The sequence below is a fragment of the Bufo gargarizans genome, chromosome 3, assembly GCF_014858855.1.
Source record: "Bufo gargarizans isolate SCDJY-AF-19 chromosome 3, ASM1485885v1, whole genome shotgun sequence".
NCBI classification, from domain to species: domain Eukaryota; kingdom Metazoa; phylum Chordata; class Amphibia; order Anura; family Bufonidae; genus Bufo; species Bufo gargarizans.
Window position 1 is genome coordinate 55,417,726 of NC_058082.1, and position 18,195 is coordinate 55,435,920.

The following is an 18,195-nucleotide window of genomic DNA, read 5'->3' on the forward strand; positions in this document are numbered from 1 at the left end:
TCAAGAATTACTCCTGACCGTTGTGCACGTCTGATCTGCAACTACAGGAAACGTTTGGTTGAAGTTATTGCTGCCAAAGGAGGTTCAACCAGTTATTAAATCCAAGGGTTCACATACTTTTTCCACCTGCAAAGTGAATATTTACATGGTGTGTTCAATAAAAACATGGTAACATTTAATTCTTTGTGTGTTATTAGTTTAAGCAGACTGTGATTGTCTATTGTTGTGACTTAGATGAAGATCAGATCACATTTTATGACCAATTTGTGCAGAAATCTATATCATTCCAAAGGGTTCACATACTTTTTCTTGCAACTGTATGTGCTGCTGTATAGCGAGTACAGCACAATGCGGTGTGCGGGGGAAGGGTCGATTTAGAGAACTGGGCCATATTCATTGGGGCTTGGGCCCCGGATCTTTTGAGACCCTAGCAACGCGCCTGGAGGCGTTACCAGAGAGGACACTGTAATGTACATAAGAGTACAGTATTTCTATTGCATTTATGAAGCTTCACTTGGAATACCCTATTCATTGCATAGAAATACCTCTCGTGGGATAACTCCTTGAAGGATTTTGGCAAATTCTCAGTTTCTTATCTAAACAAGACACAATTGTTAATGAAAACGAACCATAGGGTGTACAATATAATTTCCGCACAATTCCTTAATTATTGAAACCGCCACATAACATCTGTCTGTGCGGGTGCGGTCAGCCGGCCGCCACTCTCCACTGTGGAGAAAGAACTCTGCTTTTGTTCCAGGAGTAGTGCAGCATCTGTTTTCAATTTATAGCAATTTCTTGGACCTCATCTTCTGACAAATATCAGACAAAAGCAATAGGATTCATTTCTATATAACCAAACACTATAATTCACCCACTGACTGGCCCATTGGAATGGATCCGTGAGGGGTAAAAATACTGAATTGGAAAATTACAATAGGACCTACATTCAAGGCGGGACTGGCCCTGCCTTTCCATTATCCTGTTGAACGGCTAGATCAAATGTTTTAGCATTTTATTCATTTATATGTCACCAACATATTCTGCAGTGCTGTACAGAAATTTGTATCATTCTGTGTTGTCCTTGATCAAATTTGAACCCACCGCTGCAATCTCTGTACATTCAGCATCGCTCAGATATTGTCACCTTTTTGTGTATATTTGGGGACAGTTTATCAGTATATTTCCTGATTTTACTTAGCTCAAGTTCTCAGTAACAGCACTTCACCTAATAGAAATCAGAAGTGGGCCATGTTGTATTGGCATCAGTGCAATCTTTGGGTTAGCTTTTATCTAATGTGTATGGGCACTATAAGAACAACTTCCACTGACTACAGAAGAGACTGTTTGGCTTGTAACTACAGAATTTACACCTGTAGAAAATACATACATAGGGGCGGACTAGGACCTTATAGTGGCCCTGGAAAAAATACTAAAAATGGCCCTGTTTTGTAGTTGGGTCCAAATTGATGTAAGGCAGGGCTATCAATACCATATTGCGGCACATTATACCACCCCAACAGAGCCAAATACCACAGTCCATCACAAAATACTTCCAGCAGCACAAAATACATCCCCAAAAACTTCTACTGGCCAGTCGTGAGGAGGGCCCAGGCAGCCCCCGGGCATCGGCCCACCTGGAAATTTCCCTGTAAGGTCTATCCGCCCCTGTACATACATGAGTGAAATATGACTAAGGAGACAAAGTAGGTAATTAAGAAGAAGTTAGAGCAGTTTTGACTGAGGAATTGGCAAAAATCCCAGTGTCTAGATGAGCTAAGCTAATAGAGTCACTCCAAGAGACTTGCATCCGAAATTGCAGTAAATGGTGGCTCCACGAAGTATTGACTTTCATTGGGTGAACACTTAAAGGGGTTCTCTGGTAATTAAGAAAATTAAAATACTTAAAGGGAACCTGTCACCGGGATTTTGTGTATAGAGCTAACAGGATAACAATCCCCGACAAGCAGATCATAGAGGAAGATGAGGCAGTTCTTCAGTGTTGAGAAGTAACTTGTCCTGCTATGTGATTAGGACAGGTTTTGTGTGTACTAATAGGACGGCAGCCATTTTATTTTTCCTAATGATTGCTCCCTAGACAAAATGAGCCATTATAACTAATTAAAGGTATTTGAAAATATACTTATAATAAAGTAATATTTAAGTATTTTCATTTTCTTAATTCCCAGAGAACCCCTTTAAGCACATTAAAATTCTGTTTTTGTGTCTTAAAGGGGTTGTTCAACCCTGGGGACCTTTTCTACAGACCCCTCTGTGTGGCTGGACCAGCGGCGATAATCATACTTATGCCACACGTCACCGCTGCAGCCAGTCATTGACTGCAGTGGTCACATAACCCGATGTTGACATGGGGAGACCTGGGATTTGCATAGCCAGCCAGGTGGCGATTAGGCCGCGACAGAGATCAGGTAAGTATGATTACCACCATGGGTCCTGCCACATTGTAGGCTCTGTAGAAACAGTCCCTGGTGGTTAACAACCTCTTTTACTTATTGTTTGTGTCACAGTAAAAATATTTTGTACCTTTAAAGTGGTAGACGTGCTGTGTAGATCAAATGGTACAACCCCTCATCTCCCCCCCCCCCCCCCCCCCAAAAAAAAAAAATACATTTTAATCCCAGGTTGTAATGCAACAAACTAGGAATAACTCCAGAGGTGTGAATACTTTCTCAAGGCACTGTATACTTGTCTTGTCCAGCTTTTGACTCTATTAATGATTTATTTGCACCTTTTGTCTAAGATATTTAATTCTTCTCATAGGCTTTGTGCTAGGCTAGATCTCCTCGGGGGAGATTTATCAGTAACATGAGAGGTCTGGAATTGGGCAGGAAATATGAAAATAAGGCCTCGTTCACACTTCAGTGTTTGGTCAGTGATTTCCATCAGTGATTTGTGAGCCAAAACCAGAAGTGGAGCCTCCACAGACATGAGGTAGAAGGGAAAGATCTGCTCCTGTTCTGTGTTTAGAGTTGCACCTGGTTTTGGCTCACAAATCACTGATGGAAATCACTGACCAAACACTGAAGTGTGAACTAGGCCTAATTGAGCAGATTGTACATACGGTACCTGAAGGATTTCTTTGTATTGTACATTTGGTATACAATGCTAAGCAGGGCGCGAACTGAAAGTGGCTTAGCCCTAACAAGCATTTTACTTTGTGCTTTGGGACCGATTAGGAAAGTGGTATTAAATTTGCTTGTCGTTCCAGTAAGTACTATTAACAGCCATGACAACAGTTAGAGGTTTGTTGGGTGAAAAAAACATTTTTGGAATTTTTTCCTATCTAAAGCCAGCCATACATAAGATAGCGCTCGTTTTTCAACTTTTTCTCCTGACTCCACCATACATTTTTGTCCGAGAGTGCTTGCTTGTCCGAAGATCTATGACCGAGTGTTTCGCTTGTTCATCGGGTATTTGGCGGCACCGTTAAACGTGCAGTTTATTCCCAATGAGCGTTCATACAAACGCTCGTTAGCGATAATCTTCCCAAATATCAGGCAGTGTAAAGGGGTCTTCGTTGGTAATGGACATATCACTAAGCAGCCAGTAATGGGCGCTGTATACACCATATAACACTAGGTCATGGCAGCGTTATCTACCACTCACCTTCAGGCAATGGAATTTTCCTATACTACTTGGCTTGCAGGATGGATATTGCATTCTCCATCTCCAACTTTTTTTTTTCTAGTATTTCATGAAACTTTTTCACCAGGCTTTGCCCTCCGCCTTGTACCCTAGGGCCCATACTTTATATATTCTCATTACTGTACATACTCTGAATCCACAAAGCTGCTTCTGTTTCATCCCATTAAATTTGCATTATGCTATTAAGTTAATTACACCATGGAATGTGTGACTGCGTTTTGCTGTTTTTGCCAGACGCCTTGTAGACATGGGTGCTAAAGGGCATATTCTTAACCTCCGCAGCAGGTTATTGAGCATCTGTGAGCAGGGGTTTTGAATCCTTCTTTGCTGTGATACTGCTATAATTAAGGGCATGTATTCATTGTGGTTTTCGACAGATTTTTAAACATTTTTTAGTAATTTTACTTCAAACCAACCCTCCGACCCAAACCTAAAGTTTTACTGTACATAACAAATGTATAGTCAACATATCTGGCGCCTTCCATTCCGGCAATCCTACCTGCCATCCTCCATTTTGGTTCCCCATCGATGGCCGCCAACCTCTGACTTCCTCATGCAGAGCACCGTAGGAAAGACACACACATGGTGATTTATAGATGGTGCCTGATAAGTCACCGCACTGGGAACTGCTCAACGTTTTTTACCATGGTTATCTAGTCCTGACTAAGGGTCAAAAATCTCTGTTCACATCATTTTATTGTGAGATGAACAAAGCCTAACAATAAAACCATAGGAGTATAAACCAGGGTGAGGCAAAAGTAGGAGACGCCCTGTTAACTGGCGTACTATGAAGAAGATTGACTTCCAGTGTGTGAGAGTGTTAACTGGGGGGTAGGCTGCATTATGTGGTGAAGGAAATGTTTTTGGGTGCCATTTTGAAATCTGCCATATTGAATTCAGCTCAGGTTTTACTAGTGGGAAGTGGGGCATGTAATATATCAATCTTGGCTAGAACTTACTTAGAAACACACAGGAAGTGTCAATTTTGACTGATCTTGACCTGTTTAGGAGTTCAGCAAGGTCAGAGTTTCCTAAAGTGCTTTACATGACGTTTTCTATGTGTCCACCTTTTTGCCGGATGCACCTGGGCTAGCGTTTAATCCAGTCTTCGTGTACACGCTGAAGAACCGCAGGTGATACTTCTTCACAGCTTTGTAGGATTCTCTATTTCAGTCGAGCCATACTGAGTATGTTCACAAAGGTCGGATTAAATGTTTAATTCGTTCTTCGTGAACATACCCAATAGGGCTCACCTAAAGTGGCGAATCCTACAGTTCTGAACTCTGAACCAGGTAAAGACAGGTAAAAACTGACCCTTTCAGCGTGTTTCTGTGTAAATTCTAGCCAAGGTTGATATATTACATGCCCCCCTTCCCATTGGTAAAACCTGAGCTGAATTCAATATGGCAGATTTCAAATTGGCGGTCCAAAAAGTTTCCACCACCAAATAATGCAGCCTCCCTCCTTTCCTAGAAATGACATCAGTTAAAAGGGTGTGTCCTTCCTTCAGCTCCTTCAGACTTCAGCCTCGCCCTGTACAGTATGCAGTTATTATATGATGCTAGCCTTTGCTACCTGTAGTCATTTTTGTCTATATTTCTCGTCTCGTTTGTTTTTGCAGGACTTGCTCACACGGCACAAGCTGATAGTAGCTGAATTTCTAGAGCAGAACTACGATAGAGTAAGTCTAATCAGTTAAAAAAAAAATGTGTATAAAATGGTAATAAAATGTTTACATTGTGTTCAGAATTATTTTTAAAGGGTTTTTCCAAGACTTTAGTATCTGATCAGTGGGGGTCCGACACCCGGGAGCCCCCGATCAGCTAATCGATAGGGCAGAGGCGCTCACGGTAGCATCACGGCCTTCTCTCACACGTCACGCTCCTAGCGGTGCTGCCACTGTGTTCCAGCATTTGGGCCACTGCTGAATCGGATACTGGTGGCATAGCCTAGTGATTATCAGGTAAAGAATTAAAACGCTATAGGGGAAAACTGGTGTAACGGAAAACTGGCTTAGTTGCACATAGCAACCAATTAGATTCCACCTTTCACTGAAACATGTAAGGTGGAATCTGATTGGTTGCTGTGGGCTACTTAGTCAGTTCTACTTTGCACCAGTTTGATAAATCCCCCCCAGTGTTTTAAAAAGTTGCTGAACTTTTTATTATACAATAATTCAGGAGTTTTCTTGCCACATGGACATCATAGAGGAAGTCCTCTGCTTAGGCCGATAGTTTATGATCATTAAATATATACTAGCATAGTACTTATTGTTTTACATTGGACTTTTACTTAAAGGGGTTGTCCCTTTAAACATTTTTTCCTGAAAAATATTCAACCGTTTTCAAACTAGCACGTGGATCTGAATCCTTTTGTAACAGCATGTAATAAAACACTTAATATAGCTACCGAGTTATTCAATGAAACTATCTGTATAGCGCCACCTCCTGTTTGCTCTTTTCCTAATTTCTCTTTCCTGCTCACCGAGATGGAAGCACATGCCCATTTCCTTCAACTGCCACCAGCTGCAGCAGAAAGGACACGCCCCTAAGCTGACAGCTTGAAATAAATCTATTGTTGTAGACAGTTTTTAGTATCTAAATAAATCTAGCAGAACAATTGTAAAAATCAATGGGCAGATCTCTGGATCCATGTTAGGGTACAGGGCCGGTTGTAGCTTTGTTAGATATTGTCATGTACTATATGATGTCTGATTTTTATTTTTTACATTAGTTATAAGATAACCCCTTTAATACAATTTTCCACCCTAGTGTGTTCACATATGTCTCACATGGCTTTTGATGGTAAAGTCCAGAGATGGGGTTTTAGGATACGATCACGCACACACACACAAGCCTTTGGTCCCTGTACTTCATACATTTATGTAAAGGGGTATTCCAGTTTATCACTGAATAGGTGATCAACGCTAGATCAGGGAGTGTTTGACCGCTGGGACCCCCACCAGTTGTCAGAACGGTAAGAGTTTGACAGTTCAAGTTGGAATGCCCCTTTAATTTCTCCTAGCTTCTTCCCTCTCTGATTTATAGCGCTCTTATTTAAAATTACAATTTTTCATGCCGCCATGCCCATCTCCACATAAATGCAGAGCCAGCTGACCACCCTGCCAAATATATTCACTAGGGTCCACCAGCTCCTCTCTTGGCTTCATCCCTCAGGTCTCTATTTTTATATCCACCCCCAGCCGTCTACTCTGCCTACCCTTGTCCGACCCTGACCCTGTCCCACATCCTTATCTGATTTCCAAGAGATACTTAGTAAAGGTCCTACGCTAATAATGAGCAAAATCAAATTGTGGTGACAAATTGGAAACCGAAATCCTGCTTTGACCTTGCTTTTTTCCACTGCAGTGTCATGTCCCCTTGTAATAGAGGCCTGGCACACGATGACAGCTCCTCTCCAAAAATACTACACTACAGTCAGATTTAGAAAACCTGCATTTTCGGGACAGAATCTCTCCGCAGAGAAGTATTTGTTTTGTGGTTGCTGGATTAATGATGAATTGTAGGTTTGGGATCCCAGGGTAGCACCTGCTGTTTACTGGTGTCGGAACTTACAATGGGAGCATTAACCGTAGCTGCATACTTTCCTTCCTCTGAAGTTTTCAGCATCTTACATATAAATAATGCTCGGGGACATCATACGTACCAGACGCACACAATGTATGGGATCACAGTTTATAATAAGGATTGGGGCACATAATTCATGTCTAGTTCTCAGGATCCAAAGGATCTACATGTGTATATTAGAAAAGGCATAAAGAGCAATTCCTCACATCTACTATAGAGGTAAAAGCTTACATAAGAACGGAGACACTGTATAGATCTCCTATACCTACCCCACCCAGTATATAGGTTGGCATTGGTCTATATTCTATAAGCAAACACCCCAGACCGCATCCTGCTTTTTTATTAGATTAGCCAAGCTCATAGGAAAGAATACTGAAGATATGGACTTGTATTAGAGAATTAAAGTATTAGAGCGCTGCCTTCTCTTCAAACAGCTGATAGGTGGGGGTGCCGGGAGTCAGACCCCTGCCAGTCTGATATTGATGACCTATCTTGAGGATAGGTCATCAATAGTATGTTGTACACACACACACTTAATTACAGGCTGCAGGTTCTCCGTTCTCCTACTTCTCCGCTGGTGTCTTTTGGAGGCTAAAGGACCTGCGATCATGTGACATGATGACATCATCAAAGGTCCTTTAGGTCCATTACTATTTATCAAAGGTCTTTTATACTCTGGTGTGTACACCTATGCAAGGTAAGGGCCCCTAATGTGATTGTATCTGGAAGGGGCCCGGCATGGCATGAATTGTACTAGAAAAGACATTGCTCCCGGGCCCCTTCTCAACTCAGGCCCCAGGGCAGCCGCTTCCCCAGTAGTTAATTCACTGACGCGCGTGGACATAACATCACAGAAAATAAGGCGCTGCATGGACATGGTCATGTGACCACCGCCCAGAACAGAAGATAGGAGCAATAAAGGGAAAACAAATACATTACAAAATTACAGCGACCTTCATAAATGGGTATTTTAAGCAATGTTGATGCAAACAGGAAAACCCCTTCACTATGTAAACTGTAATCTGTGAAATGTCAGCTGTTTGTTTTACTTTGGCATTATACAGCTGGGAAATGGGGCATCGGAGATCTATACCAGCTGTATGAAAGAATGGAGCGGAGTCCTGATATATGGGGCTTCATGATTTAAATGCAGCCTTTTGAAAACACAATTCTTTGTGTCACCTTAAATGGGTTGTATGAGAAAAAAAACATGGGGCAGCTTTCTTACTTGAATGGGCCTATGAACAAGACCATGAACAAAACTAACACTGCTATGTTCTTTAGTTACATACATCTTAAAACTAATACTTGTGATCAGTGCACAGAAGTATGGGATGCATCCCTACATAGACCATGCTGATTGTTTCCATGTAGCTCCTCTTTAGACGACGAGCACATAGGAGGAGACATTTTCTCATTATTAGTAATAAACTCTTCTTTTTTCTAGATATTTAATGACTATGAAAAGCTTCTACACTCTGAGAACTATGTAACTAAAAGGCAGTCATTGAAGGTAAGTGGCTCATATAATGCCGATTGGCTTTTTGTGTACAGTTGTGGCCAGATGTTTTGAGACTGACACACATTTTGGTTTTCACAAAGTTTGCTGCTTCAGTTTTTATGGTGGCAATTTGCTTTAACTCTAGATTGTTATGAGGAGTGATCAGATGAATTGTAATTACCGTAATTGCAGTCACTCCTTGTCACCTAATCACAATAACCCCATTTCCCCTGCATTTCGACCTGCCACAAAATGACCTGCTAACATAATTTCAGTGATCTTCTCATTAGCACTTTAGAAGAAAGTGTTAATAAGGACAAGGTAACCAATATTACTCAGTCATACTGATAGAGTTAGAGAGCAGACTGGTTGATTTAAAAGGAAGGTGGTGGTTGAAATCAATTTCATCCTTTTTTAACCATGGTTACCTCCAGGGAAACATATGCAGTCATGATTGCTTTGCTTTAGGAGGCAACAATATTGCTGCTTGTAAGATTACATTGCACCTAAGTCAGCTATACTACTTACAAAAAGTTAGGGATATTTGGCTTGTGGGTGAAATTTCAGGACGAACTTAAAATGCACTCTAACCTTTACAGGTGAACTTAATGTGACCTTCTCTAAACCTTTGAATGCACGTGTCCAGCTGTTCAATTTTTCAGTACCTTTTGCACAACTTGCTGTTCTCTAACAAGATGCTTAACGGCAAAATTCCCAGCAGGTGTTTGATCCATGAATCGCCCAATAAGGCACCACGCACATGGCCGTGTGCGGGCTGTGGAACCGCGGCCTGGATCCCTCCTGAGAGCAGGAGCGCACGGCGTCACTGGTTGCTATGACGCCGTGCGCTCCCTGCTGCCGCCGCAATACAGTAATACACTGGTATGATCTATACCAGTGTATTACTGTACTGTGCCGGCAGCAGGGAGCACACGGCGTCATAGCAACCAGTGACGCCGTGCGCTCCTGCTCTCAGGAGGGATCCAGGCCGCGGTTCCACGGCCCGCACACGGCTGTGAAAAACGGCCGTGTGCATGGGGCCTAAATTTCCTGGTTCAATTAGAATTAGTATTTAAACAGTCCTCCTCATCATGTGGTTCACATTTTGACATCATGAGACCAAGACTACACCTTACAATTGATTAACAGTACCTCCTCATTGCGAGGCTTCAAGCAGGGTGTTCTCAGATGGAAGTGGCCACTGAGCTTAGTGTGTCGCAGTGTCATCAGCAGGTTGCAGCAGAGATACTGAGAGGCTGGAAGAATCACAGAATCGGATAAAGCATCCTGAGACCATTCATGTGTGGGGTTACTTCTCATCCAATGGAGTGGGCTCTCTTACAAGTTGACCTAAGAACACTGCCATGAATAAAAAATGAGATCAGAATCAAAACATCCTCCAAGAGCAACTTCTCCCAATGATCCAGGAGCAATTTGGTGATGCATAATGCTTTTTCGAGCACCATGGCACAAGACAAAACTGATAGCTAAGTGGCATGGTGAACAAAACACTGACATTTTGGGTCCATGGTCAGGAAACACCACAGATCTTAATCCCATTCAGTATCTGTGGTCAATATCCTCAAAAAATGCGTAGAAAAATAAAAATACAGAAATTGTTATAAATTCCAAGCACTGAATAGGTAAAAATGGGTTGCCATCAGTCAGGATGATATCCAGCATGCCAGGGTGAATTGCAGAAGTCTTGAAAAATAAGGGTCAAAACTAGAAATATTGAGTGTTTGCATAAACTTAATGTATTCAAAAAACAGTACAAAATGATTTATAATTGTCCTTCTTTATACTATCAAAACATCTAACGAGATCCCAAAATTTTGTGAAAACCTAAATTTGTGTCAGTCTTAAAACTTTTGCCCACAACTGTATATGTTTTTAAAGGGGTTGGCCCATATGGGACATTGATGGCATATTGCTAGGCTATGCCATCAATGGCATGTAGGTGTGGGTTCCAACCCTGGGACCTGTTCCTACCTAGAGAATGGGACCAATGTGAAGGAGAGCACACTTTGCGCGCTGTCCATTCATCGCTATGGGAGTTCTGAAAACAGCGAGCAAGTGCGCTTCTCTATATTTAGAAGTCCCATAGTGGTGAATGGAGAGCACACTACGCACTGTTCAGAAAGGAGGCACGTCATAAAGAGTTCAAGGTGTTGACTTGGCCTCGAAGCTCTGACTGAGAATCTTTTGTACAGTGTGCTGGAAAACAAGTCTGATCCTTGAAGACTCAATTCACAGGACTTAAATGATCTGCTGCTAACGTCTTGATGCCAGATACCGCAGAACATCTCCAGAGGTCTTGCCTTGACTGGTCAGAACTGTTTTGGTGGTACTTAGAGGAAAAAACACAATATTAAACTAATTTAAATAGGTTCTCCTTATTTTCTTATTTATGTTGATCACTTTAATATAGCGCTAACATTATCATTGCTTGCTGTCTCCAGTGGTGCTCACAATCTAAGTTCCCAATCAGTATGTCTTTGAGGTGTGGGAGGAAACCAGAGCACCCAGAGGAAACCCACGCAAACACGGGGAGAACATATATGAACTACATGCAGAGGTTGTCCTTGGTCAGATTCAAACCTAGGACTCCAGCGCTGAAAGGCACCAGTGCTAACCACTGAGCCACCGTGCTGCCCGAGGTCATATACAGGTCCTTCTAAAAAAATAAGCATATTGTGATAAAGTTCATTATTTTCTGTAATGTACTGATAAACATTAGACTTTCATATATTTTAGATTCATTACACACCAACTGAAGTAGTTCAAGCCTTTTATTGTTTTAATATTGATGATTTTGGCATACAGCTCATGAAAACCCAAATGTCCTATCTAAAAAAATTAGCATATTTTATCCGACCAATAAAAGAAAAGTGTTTTTAATACAAAAAAAGTCAACCTTCAAATAATTATGTTCAGTTATGCACTCAATACTTGGTCAGGAATCCTTTTGCAGAAATGACTGCTTCAATGCGACGTGGCATGGAGGCAATCAGCCTGTGGCACTGCTGAGGTGTTATGGAGGCCCAGGATGCTTCGATAGCGGCCTTAAGCTCATCCAGAGTGTTGGGTCTTGCGTCTCTCAACTTTCTCTTCCCAATATCCCACAGATTCTCTATGGGGTTCAGGTCAGGAGAGTTGGCAGGCCAATTGAGCACAGTAATACCATGGTCAGTAAACCATTTACCAGTGGTTTTGGCACTGTGAGCAGGTGCCAGGTCGTGCTGAAAAATGAAATCTTCATCTCCATAAAGCTTTTCAGCAGATGGAAGCATGGAGTGCTCCAAAATCTCCCGATAGCTAGCTGCATTGACCCTGCCCTTGATAAAACACAGTGGACCGACACCAGCAGCTGACATGGCACCCCAGACCATCATTGACTGTGGGTACTTGACACTGGACTTCAGGCATTTTGGCATTTCTCTCTCCCCAGTCTTCCTCCAGACTCTGGCACCTTGAATGAAGCAACAGTCCAGTGCTGCTTCTCTGTAGCCCAGGTCAGGCGCTTCTGCCGCTGTTTCTGGTTCAAAAGTGGCTTGACCTGGGGAATGCGGCACCTGTAGCCCATTTCCTGCACACGCCTGTACACGGTGGCTCTGGATGTTTCTACTCCAGACTCAGTCCACTGCTTCCGCAGGTCCCCCAAGGTCTGGAATCGGTCCTTCTCCACAATCTTCCTCAGGGTCCGGTCACCTCTTCTCGTTGTGCAGCGTTTTCTGCCACACTTTTTCCTCCCCACAGACTTCCCACTGAGGTGCCTTGATACAGCACTCTGGGAACAGCCTATTCGTTCAGAAATTTCTTTCTGTGTCTTACCCTCTTGCTTGAGGGTGTCAATGATGGCCTTCTGGACAGCAGTCAGGTCGGCAGTCTTACCCATGATTGCGGTTTTGATAATGAACCAGGCTGGGAGTTTTTAAAAGCCTCAGGAATCTTTTGCAGGTGTTTAGAGTTAATTAGTTGATTCAGATGATTAGGTTAATAGCTCGTTTAGAGAACCTTTTCATGATATGCTAATTTTTTTAGATAGGAATTTTGGGTTTCATGAGCTGTATGCCAAAATCATCAATATTAAAACAATAAAAGGCTTGAACTACTTCAGTTGTGTGTAATGAATCTAAAATATATGAAAGTCTAATGTTTATCAGTACATTACAGAAAATAATGAACTTTATCACAGTATGCAAATTTTTTTAGAAGGACCTGTAATAGCTTAGGCCATCATTATCTGACCGATGGGGGTTCCACTCCCCGTACCACCACCAATGCTGTACCTAAATATCCCCAGTGCCAGAACTACACAGCACTGTCCACTGTGTGGTGGATGGAGCTAGTTATTGCTCCTGCTCAAGTGGAATGAGAGTAGTGCTGTAGTAACCAGTTCCAGCACCTATTTCCAGTGCCAACGCTATTCAGGAACAGCTAATCAACTGAGGTGTCGGACACCCAACGATCAGATATTGATCTTGTATCAAATAATTATACCTAGAAAACCTGCACTCATCATCTAAGGGAATTGATCAATGAGGATATGCATTGCCTTTAAAATATTATTTAGGATTGAGTTCTAGTGCTAGCAACAAATGCCATTGGTCTTATTTCATGTCGTATGAGACACAGTGATTTGCTAAGTATAATTGGTGTCATCAGTTTTCTCCTTGAAATTGGAAGGTACCTGTGCATATTTGTCCAGGGACCTCTCCCAATCTTGATCCAGCACTTAATCTTGTACTGTAAGTCAGGTAGTTGATTCCCTTTTCATATAAAAGCTGAGATCAGTATAGGGAACATCTCTGCTCTTCCCGTACCTCTCCTCCAGCATGTATTTGTATGTTACTTATTGGGTTTACTTCTTCTCATTGTGTGTGTAGCTGCTGGGGGAGCTAATCCTGGACCGACACAACTTTCCCATCATGACAAAGTACATCAGCAAACCAGAAAATCTGAAGCTGATGATGAATCTGCTGAGAGACAAGAGCCCCAACATCCAGTTTGAAGCGTTCCATGTGTTTAAGGTGAGGTGTGGATCACGGCGCTCTGTGTTTTGTCAGGGACAGCGCACAACATTTTATAGGAGAGCTCTAGACAGTGTACTCAAGGCACCGGTCCAAAATCCCATGTACGTCACAGGTAATGGAAACATGTAACTAGGATGTGTTTTCCTAAGCTTCTTTTGAGCATGATAAATGGGGGGATATTTATCTCCCTTTTATCATCTAAAATATTGCATGTTAAGCAGGAGAGAATGATGTTCCTGGCGTTATGCCTTCTGTAGCATTTATATGATTTAATACTTTTTCATAGTAGTTTAGTTGCTTATAGCTTATAATATGTTATACAGTAATCATTCTGCTCTTGCTGTAATGTAATGTAATTCAGCTCTCCCTGAACTGACTTTCTGCACGTATTCAAAGCAGCCAATCTGAAAAGACAGGGATGCAGTGTAAAGTTATTAGGTTACGTAACTGGGCATCTGATTAAAGGGATTTTTCCATCTGGGCATTTATGGAGTATCAAAAGTATATGCCATAAATGTCTAATAGGTGTGGGTCCCACCTCTGGATCCCACTGCTATCTCAAAAAAACTGGTTCCTCTGTAAATAAAGAGCATGCCGCCGGTGAGCAGCGGCCTCTCCATTCTTTGCTATTAGTCTTCCAGAAATAGCCGAGCCCCCAAGTCCCATATCAGAGGACAGAGAAAGAGGCGCATGGGTAGCATGCTCTATATTCATGTAGGGGTGCCGTTCTTAACATAGCAGCAGGTGTCGTGAGGTGGGGCCCGCACTTCTCGGATATCCCTGCCATATCCTGTTGATACGCCATAAAGGCCCAGATCAGAAATCCCCTTTAAATCTAGACTGTATTTTAGTTTTCACTATTGTGCAGTGTCAGTTCTTCGGCTGATTTTCTTGATTCAGGGCCCACCTCAGAGTGTCACTCATTTAATTTAATTTATTAACTTAAAGTGGCATGATGTGAGGAGGAACCATAATTTAAAAAATAAATGATGACTTCCATGCAAAACTTCCACCTGGGTTATCTCACATCCCAGGGTTAGTCATTCTTACTTGTTCTGAAATACACATCCAAAGTGCTCTGTACACCATAGATCCTTAGAAGGCTTTTCCCCACACAGGACATTAATGTTATACCCACAGGATATGCGATAAATGTCTGAGGTGGCATAAATGTCCCATTGGGTTAAGTGACCCCAATTCTCCACATAGCCCAGAAGTTGGATCTGCATCTGTCTGACTATCCACAAGATATGCCATAAATGTCTATCGATGCTATAGGTGGGAATAGCCCTTTAAAGCCACAGGGAATAACTAAATGGCTCCAGGTTACTGGGCTAACCAGAAGTTGCCAACAGTACCTCATACTTTGACTTCACCGAGGGTTTGCATTCAGAAGGTGGACAGATTTGGGAAGTCTTGGAGGTAAAGATTCAGCTAATAGCTGAGGAACTGTTAGTGATGTCAGGTAGAGGGCAAATTCTTCTGCTGGTTCTAGTTTATATCCAAGACATATTACAGGGCCAGACCCTCACTTACAATGTAGTCACCCAATAGGTGGCCGTCTGGACAAAAGCTTATTTAAATTCTTTTTTCCCCCAGGGAACATTGCCTGGCTATAAGACTTCCTACACCAACTTGGTGGTCTCTTCAAGATTAAACTTAACTTCCCTCAGCCCACATCAAAGATCTCTGAGCAAAACACACTAGTACTCTGCTCTCCACTGATGAGGGTCAAGCATCCCAAAACACTGGTCTGTGAATGGGTGTCTTTAGTCTTATGGAAAAGATCTTGGCCATGTCTCAAGGTCTGTTTAAAGGGCCAGATACTATCTTACAAATTGGTCAACCAATAGGTGGCACTAGAGAGCCAGCTTGTGTCCTCCTGGATAAGAGCTTATTTATATTCTGTAACTAAAAGGAACATCATTACTAAAAGTTGTGTCCTCCCCTTACTTTTTCAGTTACTTATAAATAGATTTTCTGCAGTTTCAGTCAAAGGAAATGTATTTTCGTACACTTGATGTAAGTGAAGTGTCGTGGAGGCTGAATGAAGCCTTTCCATCTGTTGTATCATTTACATCTACAATGACCACTCATTAATAGTTTTTTCTGTATGCTGATAGAATTCATTTAGTTTTACACTTTGAACATCGTGTCTTTCCCAGGCTAATCTTTCATCTTCTCTTACGTCTTAGGTATTTGTAGCAAATCCAAACAAAACGCAGCCCATCGTGGACATCCTGCTAAAAAACCAGACCAAGTTAATTGAGTTCCTGAGCAGTTTCCAAAAGGAGAGGACGGATGATGAACAATTCTCAGATGAAAAGAACTACTTGATCAAACAGATCCGAGACTTGAAAAAACCCAGCCCATGATGATCTCCCGCACTGCATCCACCACCGATCATCTGATTAAGTGTTTTACGGAATTGTCATGGCATTGTCAGTGCCTACGTTTTTTGTTTCTGTTTAGTTTCTTAGCTGCCAAGAGTATAAAGGTTTTATATTAAAACTTAAAAAAATATTTTCTTTATAATCAGTGGGTATGTGAAATTTACAGTTGGATGCGAGAGGTCTCATTGTCCTCACAATCACTAGGGACGTTCACTATGATGATGAGAATCAGACGGAAGTAATGATTATTATTTATCTATAATGTCACTTTAAACTTTCCAGTGTGCACAATTAGAAGTAATAATGGCATCCATGCAGAACGTCCTGCAGGTAACAGCATGGTATAATCGGGGGTTCTGCTGTAGACAATCTTTTATACACCGTTGTCAGTAGGACAGTTCTCTGAATGTCCTCAGTAGCAGGCTCTCAGTATAGTTACAAGAATTGGATCGTCTTTCCCCATCGGTAACAGAAATGTAAAAACTGCTCGGGGGTCTGTTAACACCATGATGAAATATCCGCCTCTTAAAAACTGATTTTAGGTCCAAAATTCTGTGTTGATTAATTTCAGAGTATTCATCTTTAGAGTATATACACATGGGGCACATACACCACAGATTGGCCACCACGGATTTATATGCAGCCAATTTGCAGCATATTACAGTAGCAGAAAAATGGGTGAGAATTTAAGAAATCTCCTCTACATGCTGTGAAAAAAAATCAGCAGCGTAAATGAACCTATCCGCAATAAAATTATTCTGCGGATTTGCACCACGAATTTCAACCTATGCATTGTACGAGATGAAATCTGCATCAAAATAACACATGTAGATTTTGTCTAGGATTCTGTGACTATTTTACTACTCAAATGCATCAAAAACACAGCGCAGATTCCACCCCATGTGGTTGTACTCTTATAGTGGTCGGAGCTCCAGCACTTCGAATTTTTCTGCATGGTTATAGATTTAAAAACTTCATTAAGCTGCCACTAGAGGGAGTTTAGGAACCTACCACATACAACCCCACGTTTGCTAAAGTGGGTGCGTCTAGATTTTGGCATAATTTGCACCAAAAAGTTGCGTAATTTGGTGCCTCTAGGTGTATAGAAAGTTTTTGTGTCTAGTCCAAAAGGGGCCACAACTTCTTTATTTTAAGCCACAATTTTGGTGTAAAATTCTGTCCAAAAATGTCTAGACTTGTACCACATTTATAATCCAACATGACGCACTGTTACATATCTAGACCCCCTGTCTAAGTTTACCCTATGTATAGGATTAGTAAATCTGCCCCACGGTTTTATTATTGAGTCTAATGTATAAGCAGTATGCAGTAAGCTCCTCTGCTCCCTCTAGTGGTGGCTGCCAGATTGTTACTTTATAAACCTATGGGTATATTTGGAGCTCTGATGGTGCTCCAGCCAGTGTAAAGGTATATTCTGAAAATAACTGGCACACATTCTGGACCTATTTAGATAAAGACAAATGGTGTTTAAGGGTCAAAATTCACTTTACAGCCTATGAATTTCAATATTGGACCTACTAGCCTACAGCATTATAGCTGCATTTCTAAATTCCCATGGACTTCTGTATACATACATGAATGTCTTGCATTGTCATTGTAAATTGATTGTAAAACCTGACGATGGTAGATTGTATATACAACTAGCTGAAGGACCCGGCTTCGCACGGGTATATTTCATCTATTTAATTTAATGTTTGTGTATGTCGTTAAAAGATATCGACAGTATCCATTATAACAGTGACATCTACAGTACTCCTCCCCCTTAACAGTGACCTCCACAGCCCCCTACCCCTTAACACTGACCCCCCCACAGTGCCGTGTCTCCTTAAAATGGGACATCCACAGTATCCCACCCCCTTAACTTTGACCTTCACAGCAGCCTGCCCCTTTAACAGTGAGTCCCACGGCACCCCACCCCCTTGACAGTGACCTCCACAGGGGCCAGCCCCTTAACACTGACCATAGGTTACAGTCCCCTTAACTGTGACCTC

At 41.9% G+C, this 18,195-nt stretch overlaps 1 protein-coding gene across 2 annotated transcripts in view; it reads left to right on the forward strand.

The window, feature by feature from the left end:
* CAB39L (calcium binding protein 39 like) overlaps positions 1-17,964 on the forward strand; it is an 84,121-nt gene extending 66,157 nt beyond the window's left edge. For both annotated transcript variants that reach the window (XM_044286417.1, XM_044286416.1), the window contains exons 6-9: positions 5,288-5,347; positions 8,701-8,766; positions 13,644-13,787; positions 15,986-17,964. In XM_044286417.1, coding sequence (XP_044142352.1) covers positions 5,288-5,347; positions 8,701-8,766; positions 13,644-13,787; positions 15,986-16,165 — 450 coding nt within the window. In that variant the 3' untranslated portion in view covers positions 16,166-17,964. The remainder of the gene's footprint in view (positions 1-5,287; positions 5,348-8,700; positions 8,767-13,643; positions 13,788-15,985) is intronic.
* Positions 17,965-18,195: the final 231 nt, after the last annotated feature.